At 43.3% G+C, this 17,607-nt stretch overlaps 1 protein-coding gene across 2 annotated transcripts in view; it reads left to right on the plus strand.

The window, feature by feature from the left end:
- cfdp1 (craniofacial development protein 1) overlaps window positions 1-17,607 on the plus strand; it is a 211,890-nt gene that overhangs the window by 12,374 nt on the left and 181,909 nt on the right. For both annotated transcript variants that reach the window (XM_073069946.1, XM_073069945.1), the window contains exon 4: window positions 9,641-9,762. In XM_073069946.1, coding sequence (XP_072926047.1) covers window positions 9,641-9,762 — 122 coding nt within the window. The remainder of the gene's footprint in view (window positions 1-9,640; window positions 9,763-17,607) is intronic.

The following is a 17,607-nucleotide window of genomic DNA, read 5'->3' on the forward strand; positions in this document are numbered from 1 at the left end:
TGTCGTTTTTCTCTTCAGGACCCGTCATGCTATTAGTTTCCAATTTAAGATCTGCAAGCGATCTCGCTTTGTTCAGACAGCATTTCAAATTCTGCCTTTTCACACCACACTCTGGAATAACAATAGCGTGTGGGGCCCCTTTACCTTCCAACTCAACCTGTAATTGATTCACAGGCTTTGTGGTACCAAGCCATTGTCTCTGTAGCCTGGTTGCTGCTTTTGATATCAGTCCAGCCTTTAAATTTTCTTCATTCAATTTGGGAACTACACATCCCCCTTTCCCTTGAGTTCCGTGTCTAGGTTCAGCACCATGGGTATCCCCATCTTGGACACACTCAAACGGGACATTGGCCTCTTCCAGGTTTTCAACACCCGTACTTTTTTCAAATTCTAACGTCCCCCCCTCCTTCCAGTAACTCTCCAGGCAGCCCCCTGTTGGGGAAGGCGCAACCCTGCGAGCTGAAACAACCTCCTCGGCCATGTCAGCTGACTTCTCCACAGCAAGGATACCCTTCTCCTCTAAGACTGCCCTCATCTCACTCTCGGGACCATCGAGAACATCTTTAGAACTCTCAACTTCTCCAAACAATTCTGCCAAACCAGACAGATCAACCACGTCCAACTCTGGACGTTTTAACAGCTTTATCCGTTTCTCATCTTTATTTCCTACCCCTAGGACCTTTCTCTTCACTAAGGGGGGAGCTATCTCCTCGCCCTTACCCCCTTTTACTTTACTACCTTCCATTTTACCACCCTCTGAACCCTCGTGGTGTAGGGTTGGTAAAAACGTCTGGGCCAATTTCAAACTGCGCGCGGTCCCAGTCGCCGCTCTCGACAGGCTGCGAGTGACCGCGCATGCGCGATAGCTCGGGGACTCCATGGGCGGGGCCTCAACTATCAGGGCGGTTCCCATCTTCCCACCCGCGAGGTCATTACCCAACAGGAGGTCCACGCCCTCCCCCGGTAACTCCGGCAGGACTCCTAGCTCCACAGGTCCCGACACCAACTCGCAATCGAGAAAGACCCTATGCAAAGGCACGACCGCGGTCTGGTTCCCGATTCCTCTCAGGGCAACCTCCCCCGTCCGAGGGCCGAAATTTAACACATTACGGCTAATTAACGATAGTTCCGCCCCCGTGTCTCTCCAAATTCGTACGGGGATGGGGGGGTCCCCTTCCCTCAAAGACACGGTTCCTTCGGAACTAAATGTCTCCCGCCCCTCCGGTACTCCATCTACCTGGGGCCCTCTTGTCAACTTCCTGATTACCACTGCACGCCCGATAGGGATCGCTGCTCTCTCCCTCTCTGGCTCCTTTCTCGGAGCAAAGCATTTTGATGCAATATGTCCCACCTTTCCACAATTAAAACAGTTTAAACCAGGAGATCTCCAGGTTTCCTGTCTGTTATCCTCACTTTTTGTGCTAGCTCCCGGCGGAGTTTCTCCCTTAGCCGGCGGACTTTCCCTACCATTCCGACGGTCTCTCGGGTAACTTTTTGGCGAGGAAAACTTTGTCTTGTGGGTTAGGGCATATTCATCTGCGAGCCTAGCCATCTCTGAGATGGACTGATTCGTCCTCTCATTTAAATACATTCGGATCTCTTCCGGAACGCAACCTTTAAATTCCTCAATCAAAACTAACTCCCTGAGACGCCCATAGTTCTCGGCCACCTTTTCAGCTGTGCACCAACGGTCCAAGAGCACACCCTTTTCATGGGCTAGCTCTGTATACGTTTGATTCCACCCTCTTTTTAAATTTCGGAACCTTTGTCTATACGCCTCAGGTACTAACTCGTAACCTCGGAGAATGGCCTCCTTTACTTGATCATAATTCCCGTCCCTTTCTGTGGGCAGCGCGGCATATACCCGCTGTGCTTTTCCTCGTAACACACTTTGTAACAACGCCACCCATTGCTCTCTGGGCCACTGCTGATTCCCTGCCACCTTTTCAAAGAGCAAGAAATAACTATCAACATCCGTCTCCTCGAACGGGGGGACCAACCTCAACGCCCGACTAATATCAAACCCCTCCTCTCTCTCTCCCCCTTGAGTTCTTCGCTCTTGCTTTCGCCTTTCCAGCTCCAATTCATGGTTCCTTTGTTTCTCTTTCTCTTCTGCTTCTAGCTGCTTTAGTTTGAACACCTGCTCTCTTTCCCTCTCAGCTCTCTCGGCTTCTCTCTCAGCTCTCTCGGCTTCTCTCTCGGCTTCTTTTGCCCTCTCTGCTCTCTCGGCTTCTTTTGCCCTCTCTGCTCTCTCGGCTTCTTTTGCCCTCTCTGCTCTCTCGGCTTCTCTCTCTGCAGCCTTCTGAGCTGCTTCTACTTCTAGCTGCTTTATTTTAAACTCATGTTCCAGCCTTGCTTTCTCCAACTCTGCCTGATTTGTCCCACTCACTAATCTCCTTTCGGGAATATTTTCCAAATCCTCAGCGGTAAACACCTTCTTCCCAACGTAATGCTGTTGTATGACCCTTCGCACTTCCTGCTTTTTCATTGCTGGCTTCACCGCTGTGAGGTCTAATGCCTGCGCCAAACTTACTAAGTCTGATTTTGTAGCTTTCCATAGCGCCTCTACCGTCGGGTTTCTCCTAAATTCCTGCACATCCATCTTTGCTGGTTTCTCGTCTGGCTACCTGCGTAACCAGATTTAAGTTTGGACTTACAGCCCGATTCACTGACCCTCCCGTTTGGTTTCAAATCCCGGGACGAGAACCCCACTTGTTACGAAAACCCCGTAACCAGGTAACTTACCAGCAAAGATAGATGGATCAGCTGAGTCGGATGCTACTATTTTCAACCGTTTTATTCAACAAGGGCACAAACGTATGGTTAATACAAAACATTCAGATCATCAAAACTCAATCTAAAACACCGGTGTAATAATAATCATTCAAAACACAAGCTCGATCGTCGTCTAGGGGTAATGTAGATTTTATATCGTTCACTGGATAGCTAAAAGTCTTTTAGATCACGGCAGTTTCACTTAGTTGTCGGCGGAAGTGTCGCGTTGGTGCACTTTTAGTTAGAAAGACAGAGAACATGAAGCATTTACCCGACAGGTTTTCCAACCTGTAGGAGGTAGTCGGAAGTCTCGTTGGGGGAATGGACTCTCATCTGTGGCTTCCCCTGTAGCTAGGCCGTCTTCCGTGGTGAAGTCGCCAATCCCAGGCAAGGGAAGGACGCACACGGACCCCACCACCGGCTGTAGCTATTAAAACGCTGTCGCAGGATTTCTAGCGTTTCTCCTTCGTGTGTTTCCTTGGTGCATCTGAGGGTCCTCCCCTCAGACCCGCTTTTATACTCCTTCACGAGATCGCAGGTGTCAATCAAGTTGCAGGTAATGCGATCTCTCTCTCAACCAGCCCACTTTGCCCGAGGGCTTGTCAGGTGGTCTCCATGAGACAATAGTCAAAGTCACTTTTATTCTGCTTCTTGGAAGAACGTGATCTTTCGCATGTCTCTCTCTCTTGGGTCAGTTGACCCCCCTTAACTAGAGTTCTTGCGATTTTCACAAAGGAGGGGGCCAACGGCATAACAGCTGTCTCATTATTATTTGAGATTAGGTCAATCAGTGTAGTATTATCAGCATGTTTAATTAGATAATGTGGTAAGATTGGAGTTGTTGATAGCGACATAGTCATAGACGGGGCTTAGGCCAGAGCCCTGAGGGGCACCAGTGTTGAGGGTCAGAGGGGCAGAGGTGAGGGAGCCCACTCTTATTCTAATTCAAGATGGCAGCGTGACGCGGTTTGCAGCGGCCTCTCCGGAGTTGATATCTGTTATTTGTCAAGCGGGGTGCCGTGAACAATCCTAATCTGATGAAAAATGGACGTGGGAGCACGGGAAACATCTGGAAATCGCCAGGAAGGCCTTCTTTGTTGCTGCTGCTGTTGTGAGGTCTGGGTCTCTGCTGAGAAGAACAGGCCCCAGTCCTTGAGGTCGCGTGGCCGTTGACGGGGGCGTCGTAGTGCGTTCGGCAGAGGATGGTGCTCAGAGAAGCTGTGCCGGAGGGGATGGTCGGAGGCTCGATGGACTCAGAGTCCGCTGTGGTCGGGGCGCTTTCACTGTGTGCTGCGTCTGTGAGGCTGGGTCTGGCGGCGCTTTCATTGTGGGCTGCGTCTGTGAGGCTGAGTCCGATGGAGCTTTCATTGTGGGCTGTGTCTGTGAGGCTGAGTCCGGCGGTGCCATGGAAGTCGTTAGCGGGGGTATTCCCTTCTGCCGCTTGCGTGGGATGACGAGTCTATTGGGACCCTGAGGACTTGTGGAAACTGTGGTGGTTTCTTTGGAACTTATATTTTAACATCTTTGGACTATTTTTACTGTGCCCATGGTCTGTTTCTTTTTATCAATTATGGAATTGTTTGCGCTGTTGTAACTATATGTTAACTATAACTATATGTAACTGTGGTTTTGTGTAGGTCTTGTAGCTTTAGTTTTTGGTTTGTTGGGTGGTAGAGTTGGTCTCCTGACTTGGTGTGTATGGATAGTCTTGTTTTGTCTGGTGGGTTTGGAGCTCCATTCTGGGGAACGTGCTAAGATAGTGGCACAATATTAATATGCAGCAGCCTCTCCGGACTCTGGATTTGGGGATTGCCAAACGTTAGGTGGATTTTCTGGTGTAGTCTGTTTTGTCGTGTGCTTTTGTGATATCATTCTGGAGGAACATTGTCTCATTTTTTAACTGCATTGCATTTGTGGTTTCTAAATGACAATAAACTGAAATTCAATTCAATTCAGTTCAATTCTTACCAACTGCCAGTGATCTGACAGGAAGGCCAGGATCCAGCTACACAAGGCAGGGTGAAAGCTGAGGTCTCTGAGCTTCTTGTCAAGCCTGGAGGGAATTGTGGTGTTGAATGGGAGATAGAAGATTGAAAGCAGCAAGCTGGCTGCAGGCTGTGTGCCCAGGTACCCGAGTTTCTTGGGCACACAGACTGGAAAAAGTGATGCAACAGACTTTTAACACCATAAATCAGCGAGTTGTTTGTTATGTCTCCCCTCTCACTGTGAAACGGAGACATCTCTTTTTCCTTTATTAGGGAAAGAGAGAGAGCCTGTGGTATGTTGAATTACTGGGTGAATGAGTAGTCTTCTGGGTCTTTATTGATGCTTTGCTGCATGCTTGAGTACTTGGTGGGGGGCACTGATGCTTTTATGCCGGTGAGATCTCTGCTTGCTGCTGTTTACGCGTGGGGGGGGCTGGGATTCTAACATTTAACTGTCGTTCATTCTTTGGGGCATTCCTCTGTTTTCGTGGATGGTTGCGAAGAAAAAGCATTTCAGGATGTATATTGTATACATCTCTCTGACATTAAATGTACCTTTGAAATCTTAGTATGTTCAACTGTAGTCCAAGAATAGCATTCTCGCATAAGCATCCTCCTTCTGCAGATATGTAAGGATGGTGTGTAGAGCCACGGCTATTGCGTCATTTGTTAATTGCTTGTTTCGATAGGTGAATTGTAGGGAGTCCAGTGTGGTTGACAGACGTAATCTTTGACCAGCCTCTCAAAGCATTTGCACATTATGGAGGCGAGTTCGACAGGATGCCAGTTGTTCAGCCACGTTACCTTGTCTTTTTAGGTACAGGGACAATGGTGGATGCTTTGAAGCAGGAGGGTACTCTACAATGGGAGAGGGAGAGATTAAAAATGTCTGTAAACACACCTTCCAGTTGTTCTGCGCACATCCTGAATACCCGCCTTAGAATGCCGTCCGGTCCCGCAGCCTAGCGACTGTCCAGTCGTTGGAAACACCTGCGTACTTCAGCCTCAGAAATGACCAAGGTGCAGGTCACATCGGCGGTTTTCCTCAGGAGCTCAGTGTTGGCAAAATCGAACTGAGCGTTAAAAAGATTTGGCTCATCTGGGAGAGGCAGCAAAGATGACAGCACCATTGAGCTTAGCTTTGAAGTCTGCGATAGCATGCAGACCTTGCCATAAGCTGCGTGTGTTGTTGATGGAGAGTTGTGTCTGGATCTTGTCCCTGTATTATTGTTTTGCTGCCTTGATGACATAGCGTAGATTGTAACTGCAGTTCTTGAGTTCCTGTTGGTTACCGGCAGTGTAAGCACTGTGTCGCACTATAAGTGCTGCTCGCACGGAAATGTTGATCCAGGGTTTCTGCTTTGGGTAGATCCTGACTGATTTTTGGGGGACAACATCCTTGATGCACTTCTGGAAGAAGCTCATGACCCCTTCTGTGAACGTGGAGACATCCTCATTGTGAAAGAGTCATTAAAGCTGTCCTGTGGTATGGAGACCGAATGTCAGACCAACAGTAGATGGTTTTAACTACGGCTGCCTCTTGTTTCAGCTTCTGCCTGTATATCGGCAGAAGCAAGATGGAAGGGTGATCCAATTTTCCAAACAGTGGGCGGAGGAGCATTGTGGACGGGAGAGTAGCAGTGGTTGAGTATCCTATCTCCATATGTGCTCACCTGGATGTGTTGACAAAACTTTGGAGCGACTTTAGACAGTGACGCTCTATTAAAGTCACCAGCGACAATGAAGGCAGCTTCTGGGTGTGCAGTCTCCAGGGTGCTGATGGTCTCGTAAAGTTCTGTGAGAGACAGGTCAGCATCAGCCTGCAGCGGAATATACAGAACTGTGATAATAACAGCCGTGAACTCTCTAGGCAGCCAGAAAGGCCTACACTGCAGCACAAGGTACTCCAGATCTGAGGAACAGAAGGATTTAAGGGCATGCACATTCTGAGGGTCACACAACATTATTGACCATGAAGCTGTTACGTACCCCGTAACTGGGTCACTTACCAGCAAAGATAGAGAGGTCCGTTGAAGTCTGATGGTACTATTTTTAAAAGTATTTATTGATAAAAATACACAAAAATAATATCAATGCAAACATACAGATAATATACGTCGTCAATACTAAATCTAAAAGCGCGGGTATAATAATAATAAGAAATAGCTCTATCGTTGTCTAGGGGATAATGTATTGTCCGATGGAAATATAAAAGTCACTTTAGTTCATTCAGGCTGCAGCCTTTGGTTGGAGAAAGACAGATGTTTAAACTTGCCAGCTTTTCCGTTTTTATGATGTCGATCCTTCGAGAGTTCCGTTTTTTGTAGTCAATCCTTTTAGCTAAACCGTTCCATGGAAAGGCCTCAATCCCGGGCAACGGGAAAGGACACACGTGGGCCTCCCACCGGCTGTCGCTATTAAACGCTGTCACGGGATTTCTAGCGTTTCTCCTGGTGCATCTAAAGGGGCCGTTCCCCAGACCCTCTTTTATCCTTACTCACGGGGGGGTCTCAGATGTCAATCAGGGTGGAATGATGCCATCCCCCAACCAGCCCACGTTGCCTGAGGGCTTCCACGAAGCACAGTACTCAATACACAATTCTGTCTCCAAGAGACAATGGCCGCTTCCCGTGGCTTTGTATCGCTGAGGGGCCAGGACATTCCAAACCCCTTTGTGGATTCTGCATGTCTTTTTCTCATTTCCTGGGTCTCCTGACCCGAATCAATAGTGATCCTGCGATTCTCAAAAAGGAGGGGGCCACTCTGCACCCCTCGGCCCCTCAGAGTTGGGGCACAGGCGTAACAAAGCATACCCCACTTCCTTTACTCTTCCCAGAGATGTTTTAGACCAGTCCGCCCAGAACAGGGAGAAGCCAGCGGATTCGATGGTGTTATCCAGTATCTCCTACATCAGCTAGGTCTCCACGAAATACAAAACGTTACATATCTTTCCAGGAGAGTGCTCGGGAGTGTTGGCGGTTTAGCACGCTGTCTCAACCTCACCAGGACGCCGGCCCTTCTCCCTTGCCTCCAGCGCCACTTACGAGGTAGCAGTGATGTAATAATGAGCCTCCATTGGATTGCATAAGCAGGGTATCTCAGTGTAGAAAAGGCAGCACCCAGTGGGTAAATGCCATTTTCCTGGTGTTCAGAAGAGTCAGTCCATCGTATCTGATGTAACCATACTTGAACAAGCAATGCGAAGGAAATTGCAGAAATTAGCAGTATACTGTAAATTTGGTATGGAGCTCGAAACACGGCCACCGTAAGCGGTGCCATCTTAGATCTTAACGTGCATTGAGAATTAACAAGTACAGCTTTTGTTCATTCTTATTCCTTTGAAGTTTTTTTTTAGTCATATAATTTCTGACCCCTTTCGCATTTTTTTTTCCTTCTGGAATTTGTATTTTGAGAAATTTGACATCCGCTCTATGCTTTGTTTATATACAGTCAGTGAAACTAATTCTGATTTTAATCAGTATCTACATACCTCTTCTAGGGAATTACTGACAACAATCCAAATTAATTTATTTTTCCCTTTCCCAGCCCAATGCAGAATTATTGAAAGCATTTGCAGTGTTTTCTCTTTGACAATTAAAGTGAGTTGCACTATGTGGATTTATGTAGGCTAGGTGAATACTCTGAGCTTTGGGAAAGTTACTTTTGGGTTCCATCTTGTTGATAATATTGTTGTGCAATTGGAGAATTATTGACTGTGGTCAACTATTTCATTTTTCTGAGCTTCAGTTCTTAAACACTCTTTCTTTTGTCTTTATTCTTTGATCACTTCTACATGTAGACGTGATCATTCATCCCTGCTTTACTTTGTAAGAAGTTTAGAATTCCTTCTACAAGATTGAAATATAATTTATATTTCTTATGTTATATATTTTTTTATTTTCAAACACTGGAGTTTGAATTAGTGGATATCTAAAATGGGTTATTTTTGTTTTAATCCATACTGGCTACCGAATAAAGAACCATTTTTCTAATCATTTACCTTGAGGGAGGTTTTATAAATTGGAAAATTCAGTGACAGTCTGGAGGGAAAAAAGTCACCCTTCCACATAACTGGAAAAACCCTCCACAGCACTGAATTAAGTGCTCTGGTTTACTAATGACTGTGGTTCTGTTCTGGGCAATATATTTATTTGGTGGTGTAGGAGTGAGGATTTAAAGAGGAATTTGGAAATAGGATACAGAATGAGGATAAGATGTGGACCCCTTATATTTATGTTATAAATGTACTGCTATTTGAGTGCTAGTCTCTTAAGTATTTTTGGAAAACTAAGTTGTTACTATACTTGAATGCATTCCCAATTTGGTAAGAATTACTTTAACAAGAAGGCAGAAGAATCTGTTCTAAATATTACTTTATAATAATCTAGTCTTTAGGTTTTAGGAAATATGTCTGTATCGAAAATTATAGTTAAGTCTGTGGTAATTTAAACTAATTTCTGTTCTGACTGTAACAACAAGCAACACTAAAGGTGAGTTCCTTTTGTTCATAAATTGAATGACGGCGTAGAAATGGAAAACCTATATGTGGTAATAAACAGGAGTTGAACTAACCCTCCATCGGATGTTCTTTTAGTGGTTAACAAAAGCATATGATTAAATTTAAGCTGTAAAAAGTGATTTCACCAGGTGAAAACAGATTTACGTGTGTTTACTGACCAGTTTAGGTTGTAACTTGTGAAACGAGAAATCATTTTATTGTTATCTGATGGGGGTCTTTCTCGACAGCTATGATTCTCTGTTTAACTACACCGTTGCATGTGATCGGTTGAAGTCATTTTGATGGTTTTGCTATTGATAAACTATACTATTTGGGTATGGATTAATTATGTATAATAGTTATTGTTGTATCTTCACTTTAGGAAACATCAGTTGAAGAGAAGTCAAACAAGCATCAGGATTTAGTGAAAGATCCAGAGAAACAAAAATCACCTGGAAAGGTCACAATCACAAAGGTGTTTGATTTTGCTGGTGAAGAGGTGAAGTAAGTGGTTTTGGTTAAATAAAATAACTTGTGCCTCTGATCTGGCGGGGATTTATATTTGATCAAAAATCCTAAGAAAATGATGTAGATAGGTTGCACTTGTTCAGCATCCATTAGTAGTTGTTATATATACACTATTTTGTTATTATCCATAGTTTTTCATGTGGCTTTGCTATTGGGAAGCATAGGATCTGAAACTGCAACAGTTAATCACTGAGCAATAAATACTATCTTATTTTTTAATATTTCTTGAAATTGATCAATAGTCCAGGCTAATCTTGTGTTAAGGCCATTTGGGCAATAGGAATTCATCCTTAGAGAATTATCAAATCACCATCCAAAAATTTGGGATACTAAATAAAAATAGCTATCATTGAATTTGTGTGGGAGGTGAGGGTGCAGACAATAAACCTTTCAACTCACATTTCTTGACCATGCACAAATAATACAGCTTTGCATTATGGAAAATCATGTTAGGGACCATTTACTGGGAACACACACCCACTGAAAGTGGTGGTCACTTTCTGTTTTGTGAGGGAGGTTTGCAAATTATCAGGTTTGTAAAATATTTTGCCACATTTGAAGAAAAACCTGTTTTTTTTTAAAAAGGCAGTCTTTTAAAAGGAATAAATTTGACAAAATATGTATGCAAATATTTTGAGGCTGAACTTCCAAGTCATTGTTGATTTCACAGACGTGCTCAGGATAATGAGCCTTATCCCCAAAAGCCAAAAAAACACCTTCTGCCCCTCTGGACAACATTGTCCTCAGGCAATGAAAGACCATGAAGAGGCCCTGGGAAATATGAAACATTTACCATATCTTTGGGACTAACTTACAAGAAAAGCCATTGTGTATGAAAACAACCTTTGGCTATTTGAGAAAATGGAAGTTTTAAAATGAACACCTCACTGCAAAGCTCTGGTCTACTGAACAACAGTAATCTTTGTCCTTGGACTCCCCACAATGGACTAATCTTGGAGAGCTACTGTAAAGTCTACCTTCATAGTCTGTCATATCCATTGGCAAGATGACCAAGCCAAAAAGCCAAGGCAAGATGTCCTCACATGGGCCAATAATTACAGTGTTGAGGCCTTAATTATACTAGGTAATCTCCAATGGGCTGGCTATGTTGTTTGCATGTTTGACATCAGACTTAATGTAACAATGTACTCTGAGCTCTGTTGTGGCAAAACAAAAATGCAGATGGATAATTAAATTATTAAAGAGTATTTCCAAGGTCTTAACATAATGTAACATGCTCACTGACTCATGAGGATCCGTGCTGCACAGCCAATCCAAGGTAAGCCAGCTCGAATCTGTGTTGAGAATCTCATTCTCCTTGTCAGAACACCAAGAGACCCAGCGGAAGCAGCGCACTACTTCCCATAATACTAAACTGTCTGCCCCATCAGGCACCAAGTCCCATACTGACCACATTAGGCAACTTTGATCTCACAAAGCCAGAGTGGAAGTAAGTCACCCTTAACCCAAGGGACTATGTCAGTAGGAAAAGAAAATGATAACCTTAAAAAGTTATATTTTTTGTAGAAAAGATAACATTTTATTATCAATAATGCTATTAAATTAGGTTAATGCAGAGCATTTAGCTTTTCCTAAATTATGTCAGAGGTTCATTTGTTATTAAAGTATGCATGCAGTCATTTTGTCTTAAAGTTTATATCTGCTGAATAGGGTTTGAAAGTATTGCTTGCAGACATTGTGTTTGAGGCAAATAAACTTTTCTAACCCATGGCATGATGACTTGCCTGGATAAGCACAGAAACAACATGTATAAATGTTCTGCTAAGCAATGTACTGATGAGGCTTGAAACTAATCTTGGGGAAAAAAAGCGTGACTACAGTACCTCAGCATGATCTGTTTCTTGGATTCTCCCTTTCTTCGTGTATGTTGCTTTCTGATGTCATCTGTAGGGGTTCTTGGACTTCCAGTAATGCTTATAATCAACTTGGCTGAGTAGCCAACCATATTAGAAAATCCTGCCACTCCATAAGTAAGAGGCTTAGGTATTTTATAAATCATTGAGCATTTTTTAAAGAGAAAGAATCAACTGAAATGTAATCATTTAAGTTGCATAAGAGTCCTTTAAAAGTTATAAGATTAAAAGGTGTTTAATCTGCAATCTTTAGTGATAATTATTGAAACTCGAAACAATTGCAAACTTCCAGAGATTAACGTTGACTCTGAAATATCAAAATCAGTCTTTATTTTACAGTACATCGGTTTCCAGTACAGTGGATTCCAGTTAATTCGGACACATTGGGACCAGTATATTTTGGCCTGTTATGCAGCTGTCCCAATTTACTGAAGTTTCATGGAAATAGTTAAAACGGTATTAATCAAGACAGACTACTGTTTAACCAAGTAACAAATTATGTATTTAAACTAAATACAAAATAGACACTACCAAAACTACTACAGTACTATAAAACTGTATTAGTTCCTAATATTTATTGATGGAGGAATTCAGTGTATGCTAATGTGTTCCTTTGACTGACCGTAAATGAATAAAATCAGTGCCAACACCTCGTGCAGCTAGTGGACTGCCTTCAAACAGTGCTTTCGATAATTGCATCTTCCAAATCTATATTTTCATTGTAACATTCAAGATGATTGTTGATATCTTCAAATTCTTCGTAGTTCCTTACTTGCTGAAGTAGTGAAATCATTTCAGTTTCATTTCTGGCATTTCCAAGTCTGAATACTTGAAACCACAGTGAACGTAACCATTCTGAATTGTCTTACTATTTATTACTCACAACTATCAGTGCCAAAAATCACTGCTTTAGAACACAAATACAGAAGTGAGACTATTTAAAAACTGTTCTTTTTAAGCACAGTGTAGTGTTTTACGGTCACACGATGTGTACACAACTGACACTAGACTGTTTGGCAACAGTCTCCTGCCCCAATTCAGCAGCATGGTGTCCCAAATACCGTAGATTCCGGATTTTAAGCCGCTACTTTTTTCCCACATTTTGAACAGCTTTGAACTTTGCGGCCAATAATCCAGAGCGGCTAATGCAAGGTTTTTTTCATGCCGCCTCGTAAACATTTTGCCTCGTAACAGTAGACCAATAAAATTGATGAGTAGTTCACAGAGGTCCAATGAAATTGTACGATAAATCAAGCGCACTTTCACAATTAAATTATTGTAAATCAGTCATTTGTACTCACCCTCATCAACATGGAAAACACTCGAAGCATTGTGCTACCTACCCTACTTAGTTTAAACTATATTTGTTTTCTGTACTACATCGCGGGATGCTATGACGTCACACCCGGTTTCGCGGCGTCTTGTGGGAAAATGCCGTTTGCGATGAAACGGAAAGGAGGGGGGGAGCGGATTACGCGAGCGGCTTTGGATCTGAGCGAAATCTGCTTTTAAATGCCGTTTGCGATGAAACGGAAAGGAGGGGGGGAGCGGATTACGCGAGCGGCTTTGGATCCGAGCGAAATCTGCTTTTAAATGCCGTTTGCGATGAAACGGAAAGGAGGGGGGGAGCGGATTACGCGAGCGGCTTTGGATCCGAGCGAACTCTGCTTTTAAGTTAAAGGTATCAATAACTTTTCCTGGTAGGCTGCAGTATATATATTTTTTACCAGTCGTTAGGAGATATTGGAATGTTGTTCAGTAAAGAAGTATACGCAACGTATATTTAAAAGTAGCCGCGTACGGGCACGGTTCGAAAAAAAGCATTTGCAATATGTATTTGTTTTTGTTACCATATGGATTTAATTAAAAGTTAAAAAAATCCTCACGTGTAATATCTTTCTGTGTAAATATCTCATATTACAACGTGGGACACCTGCGGCCGAAAATCCGGTGCGGCCTAAAATCCGGTGCGGCCTTTACATTTAAAAAAATGATTTTATTTCTAAAATTAGTGCCAGCGGCTTAAAATCAGGTGCGCTCTGTAGTCCGGAATCTACGGTAAATGAAGGGAATTCGGCTGTGTTCCCAATTTGTTTCTGTTCTTTAAGAGTTGCCCAAATAAATCCCAATTAACTGTAATTCACTGTCCATTGAGACTATTAAAGAGTTTGCTGATCTTTATGTACAGCTTAATATTTGTTTTAAAAACAGTTATGCTTGGTTCAGTGTACCTATCAGAGTCGGTGGTTTGAGCAGCAAAAGTTAAAATTCATGTCAAGACATTGTGATACTATGTTGAGCTATTTTTGAATGCATCCTATTGCTTGGGCAAACAGGGTGCATTCTTTTCTGGGGGTGGCTAGGTAAACATATACCGTAGATTCCGGACTACAGAGCGCACCTGATTAAAAGCCGCTGGCTCTAATTTTAGAAATAAAATCAATTTTTTAATTGTAAAGGCCGCATCGGATTTTAGGCCGCACCGGATTTTAGGCCGCACCGGATTTTCGGCCGCAGGTGTCCCACGTTGTAATATGAGATATTTACACAGAAAGATATTACACGTGAGGATTTTTTTAACTTTTAATTAAATCCATATGGTAACAAAAACAAATACATATTGCAAATGCTTTTTTTCGAACCGTGCCCGTACGCGGCTACTTTTAAATATACGTTGCGTATACTTCTTTACTGAACAACATTCCAATATCTCCTAACGACTGGTAAAAAAATATATATATTGCAGCCTACCAGGAAAAGTTATTGATACCTTTAACTTAAAAGCAGAGTTCGCTCAGATCCAAAGCCGCTCGCGTAATGCGCTCCCTCCCTCCGTCCCGTTTCATCGCAAACCGGCATTTTCCCACAAGACACCGCGAAACCGGGTGTGACGTCATAGCATCCCGCGATGTAGTACAGAAAACAAATATAGTTTAAACTAAGTAGGCAGCACAATGCTTCGAGTGTTTTCCATGTTGATGAGGGTGAGTACAAATGACTGATTTACAATAATTTAATTGTGAAAGTGCGCTTGATTTATCGTACAATTTCATTGGACCTCTGTGAACTACTCATCAATTTTATTGGTCTACTGTTATGAGGCAAAATGTTTACGAGGCGGCATGAAAAAAATCATGCATTAGCCGCTTCGGATTATTGGCCGCAAAGTTCAAAGCTGTTCAAAATGTGGGAAAAAAGTAGCGGCTTAAAATCCGGAATCTACGGTAGTCAACTTTGATAAATAGCTGAAATAAGGACTAGTAAGATACTGTCTTTGTTTTTAGAAATCCCAGTGATTGGGTACAGCTTCACTTGATTCTGGTTCTCTAAATTTGATGGTGCCCAGTGTCACGTTCTCTTTAAACTTGTGTGGTTCACTGGGAAACTTGTAAAACTTCTGTGTAATATCTTTAAAAACTAATTGTTCTTAAGTTGTTGTATTACTATTAAAAATATATATAAATTCTGGAAAGATGACAATCAGAATCAGGTTTAATATCACTGGCATAAGTCATGAAATTTGTTTTGCGTCACAGTACATTGCAATTCATAATTTAAAAAAGCTATAAATTACAGTAATTTATATAAAAAATTAAAGAAGTAGTGACAAAGTGAGGTAGTGTTCATGGATTCACTGTCCATTCAGAAATTTTATGGTGGTGGGGGGGGGAAGAAGCTGTTCCTGGAATGTTCAGTGTGTCCTCCAGCTCCTTGACTGTCTTCTTGGAAGTCCGTCAGGAATAGCAATGATGCCAATGACGTCTCTGATGAGAGCAAAACCTGAACTGGGAAGTGCAGTTGAGCCCGCGGGCCAGGCATGCTACAGCCATTGGAGGGTCGGGTCGACTCTCCTTGCGGTCCTGGCACTTTTGATCGAGGTCCTTCAGCTGCTGCTTTTCGAATGTGCTGCTGCCTTTGTAGACTGCCAGGTGTCAGGCATCGTGGTCTTTGGCCAAGGCCTCCAAACCAGTCACAGGGATATTGTCTGCCTTCAAGGATGCTTTATGCCATCTTTATAGTGGATTGTCGGGCCTCCCTGCTTCCTGATGCCATGTGCCATCTTTGAAAAGTGGTTGTCCTCCATCCAGACCATATGTCCAACCCATCAAAGTTGAGCCTTCATGATCAGTATCTTTGTGCCAGAGCTCTCGGCCCTTCGTAACACTTCTGTGGCGGGGGCTCTGTCTTGTGAAGGCATTGCAGGTGGAACTGATAAAGCTTCTTGATGTGGGATGGGGTCCATGTTTCACAGCCGTACAGCAGAGAAGTCAGGATGTCTGCTCTGTAGACTGCCAGTTTGGTCTTCAGTTGGATGCCGCGTTCTCTGCACACACATGTGCATAGCCTGCCAAAGGATGCCTCAGCTTTTGCTTTTGAGCTGCACTGCAGGAGGAGGTGAAGCAGCTTCCCAGGTAGGTGAAGGTGTCAACATTGTTGAGCTGTGTGCTTTCAATCTCAATTCGTGGTTCTGCAGGTATGGGGTGTGGGTTGAAGTAGAACTTCTTTCTAATACAGGCTGATGGTTAAGCCAAATTTTCTTGCTGCCACAGCGAGGCAGCCAGCAAGTTCTTGCAGGTCCTTTTCATGTGTGCTGCAAGTGCGCAGACATCTGCAAAATCTTGTACTGTTGCTTCCAGTGCTTTGGTCTTGGGCTTTGCAGATCAAGGAAGCATCCATCACTCCTGTAGCAAATCATTATTCGGCATCAGTCCGTGAGGGAACAGAGAACAGCATCACATTAAACAGTGGGCTGATTGATTGTAGCAATGGGAAGACAGCATGTCCTGAATGAATGGGGTCCTTAATAATGGATGAATTGCCTTTTGAGGGTGTCCTGGGGAGGTTAGTGCCCATGATGGAACTGGTTGAGCTTACAACTTTCTTAAGCTTCTTCTGATCCTGTCCCGTGTCCCCATCGCCCAATACTAGACGGTGAAGCAACCAGTTAGAATGCTATCTGTAGAAATCTGCGATTGTGTTTAGTGATGCACCAAGTCTCCTCAGACTCCTAATGAAGTATAGCCACTGTCATCCCTTCTTTGTAATTGCATCAGTATGCTGGACCCGGGATAGATCCTCAGAGATTTGACACCTAGGAGCTTGATGCTGCTCATCCTTACCATTCCTGATCCATCAGTGAGGACTGGTGTGTGTTCCCACAGCCTCCCTTTCCTGAGTTCACAATCAATTACTTGATTTTACTGACGTTGAGTGCAAGGTTGTTACTGCAACACCACTCAACTAGTTGATCTATCTCACTCCTCTACACCTCTTCACCATTTGAAATTCTGCCAACGATAGTTGTATCATCAGCAAATTTATAGATGGCGTTTGAGCTGTGCCTAACCACACAGTTGGAGGTATAGAGACAGAGTAGAGGTGTTGGCTGTATACAAATCCTTGAGGTGTGCCAGTGTTGATTGTCAGCCAGGAGGAGATGTTATTTCTGATGCACACAGACTGGTCTCCCGGTAAGGAAGTCAAGGATCCAGTTGCAGAGGAAAGTACAGAGGCAGCCTGTCATAGGGTATTGCTATTGTCCAGTGATCCAAACCTGAATGGAGAGCCAATGAGACTGCATCGGCTGCAGACCTACCTGTTATGGCGATAGGCAAATTGCAGCGTGTCCTAGTCCTTGCTTAGGCAGAGGTTTAATAGCCAAGATCAACCTCTCAAAGCACCTCATCACAGTAGATATGAGTGCCACTGGGCGATGGTGGTTGAGACAGCTTATCATTTCTAGTGTTGGGTATTCATAATAAAATCAGAGAATCTTGAATGCCTTAAATTTGATTTTTAAATTTTCTCTGTGCTTTTACTATTATTTGGCAATATCATTTAATTGCATGTATTGAAAAAATTTCCATCGCTAATAGGCAGTTAAACCAAAGTAACTAAGTAATAAATTAATGTGATGCACCAGTACATTGTTTCTACATGTTGTGCA

This window comes from Hemitrygon akajei, chromosome 17 (assembly GCF_048418815.1).
Source record: "Hemitrygon akajei chromosome 17, sHemAka1.3, whole genome shotgun sequence".
Classification (NCBI taxonomy): domain Eukaryota; kingdom Metazoa; phylum Chordata; class Chondrichthyes; order Myliobatiformes; family Dasyatidae; genus Hemitrygon; species Hemitrygon akajei.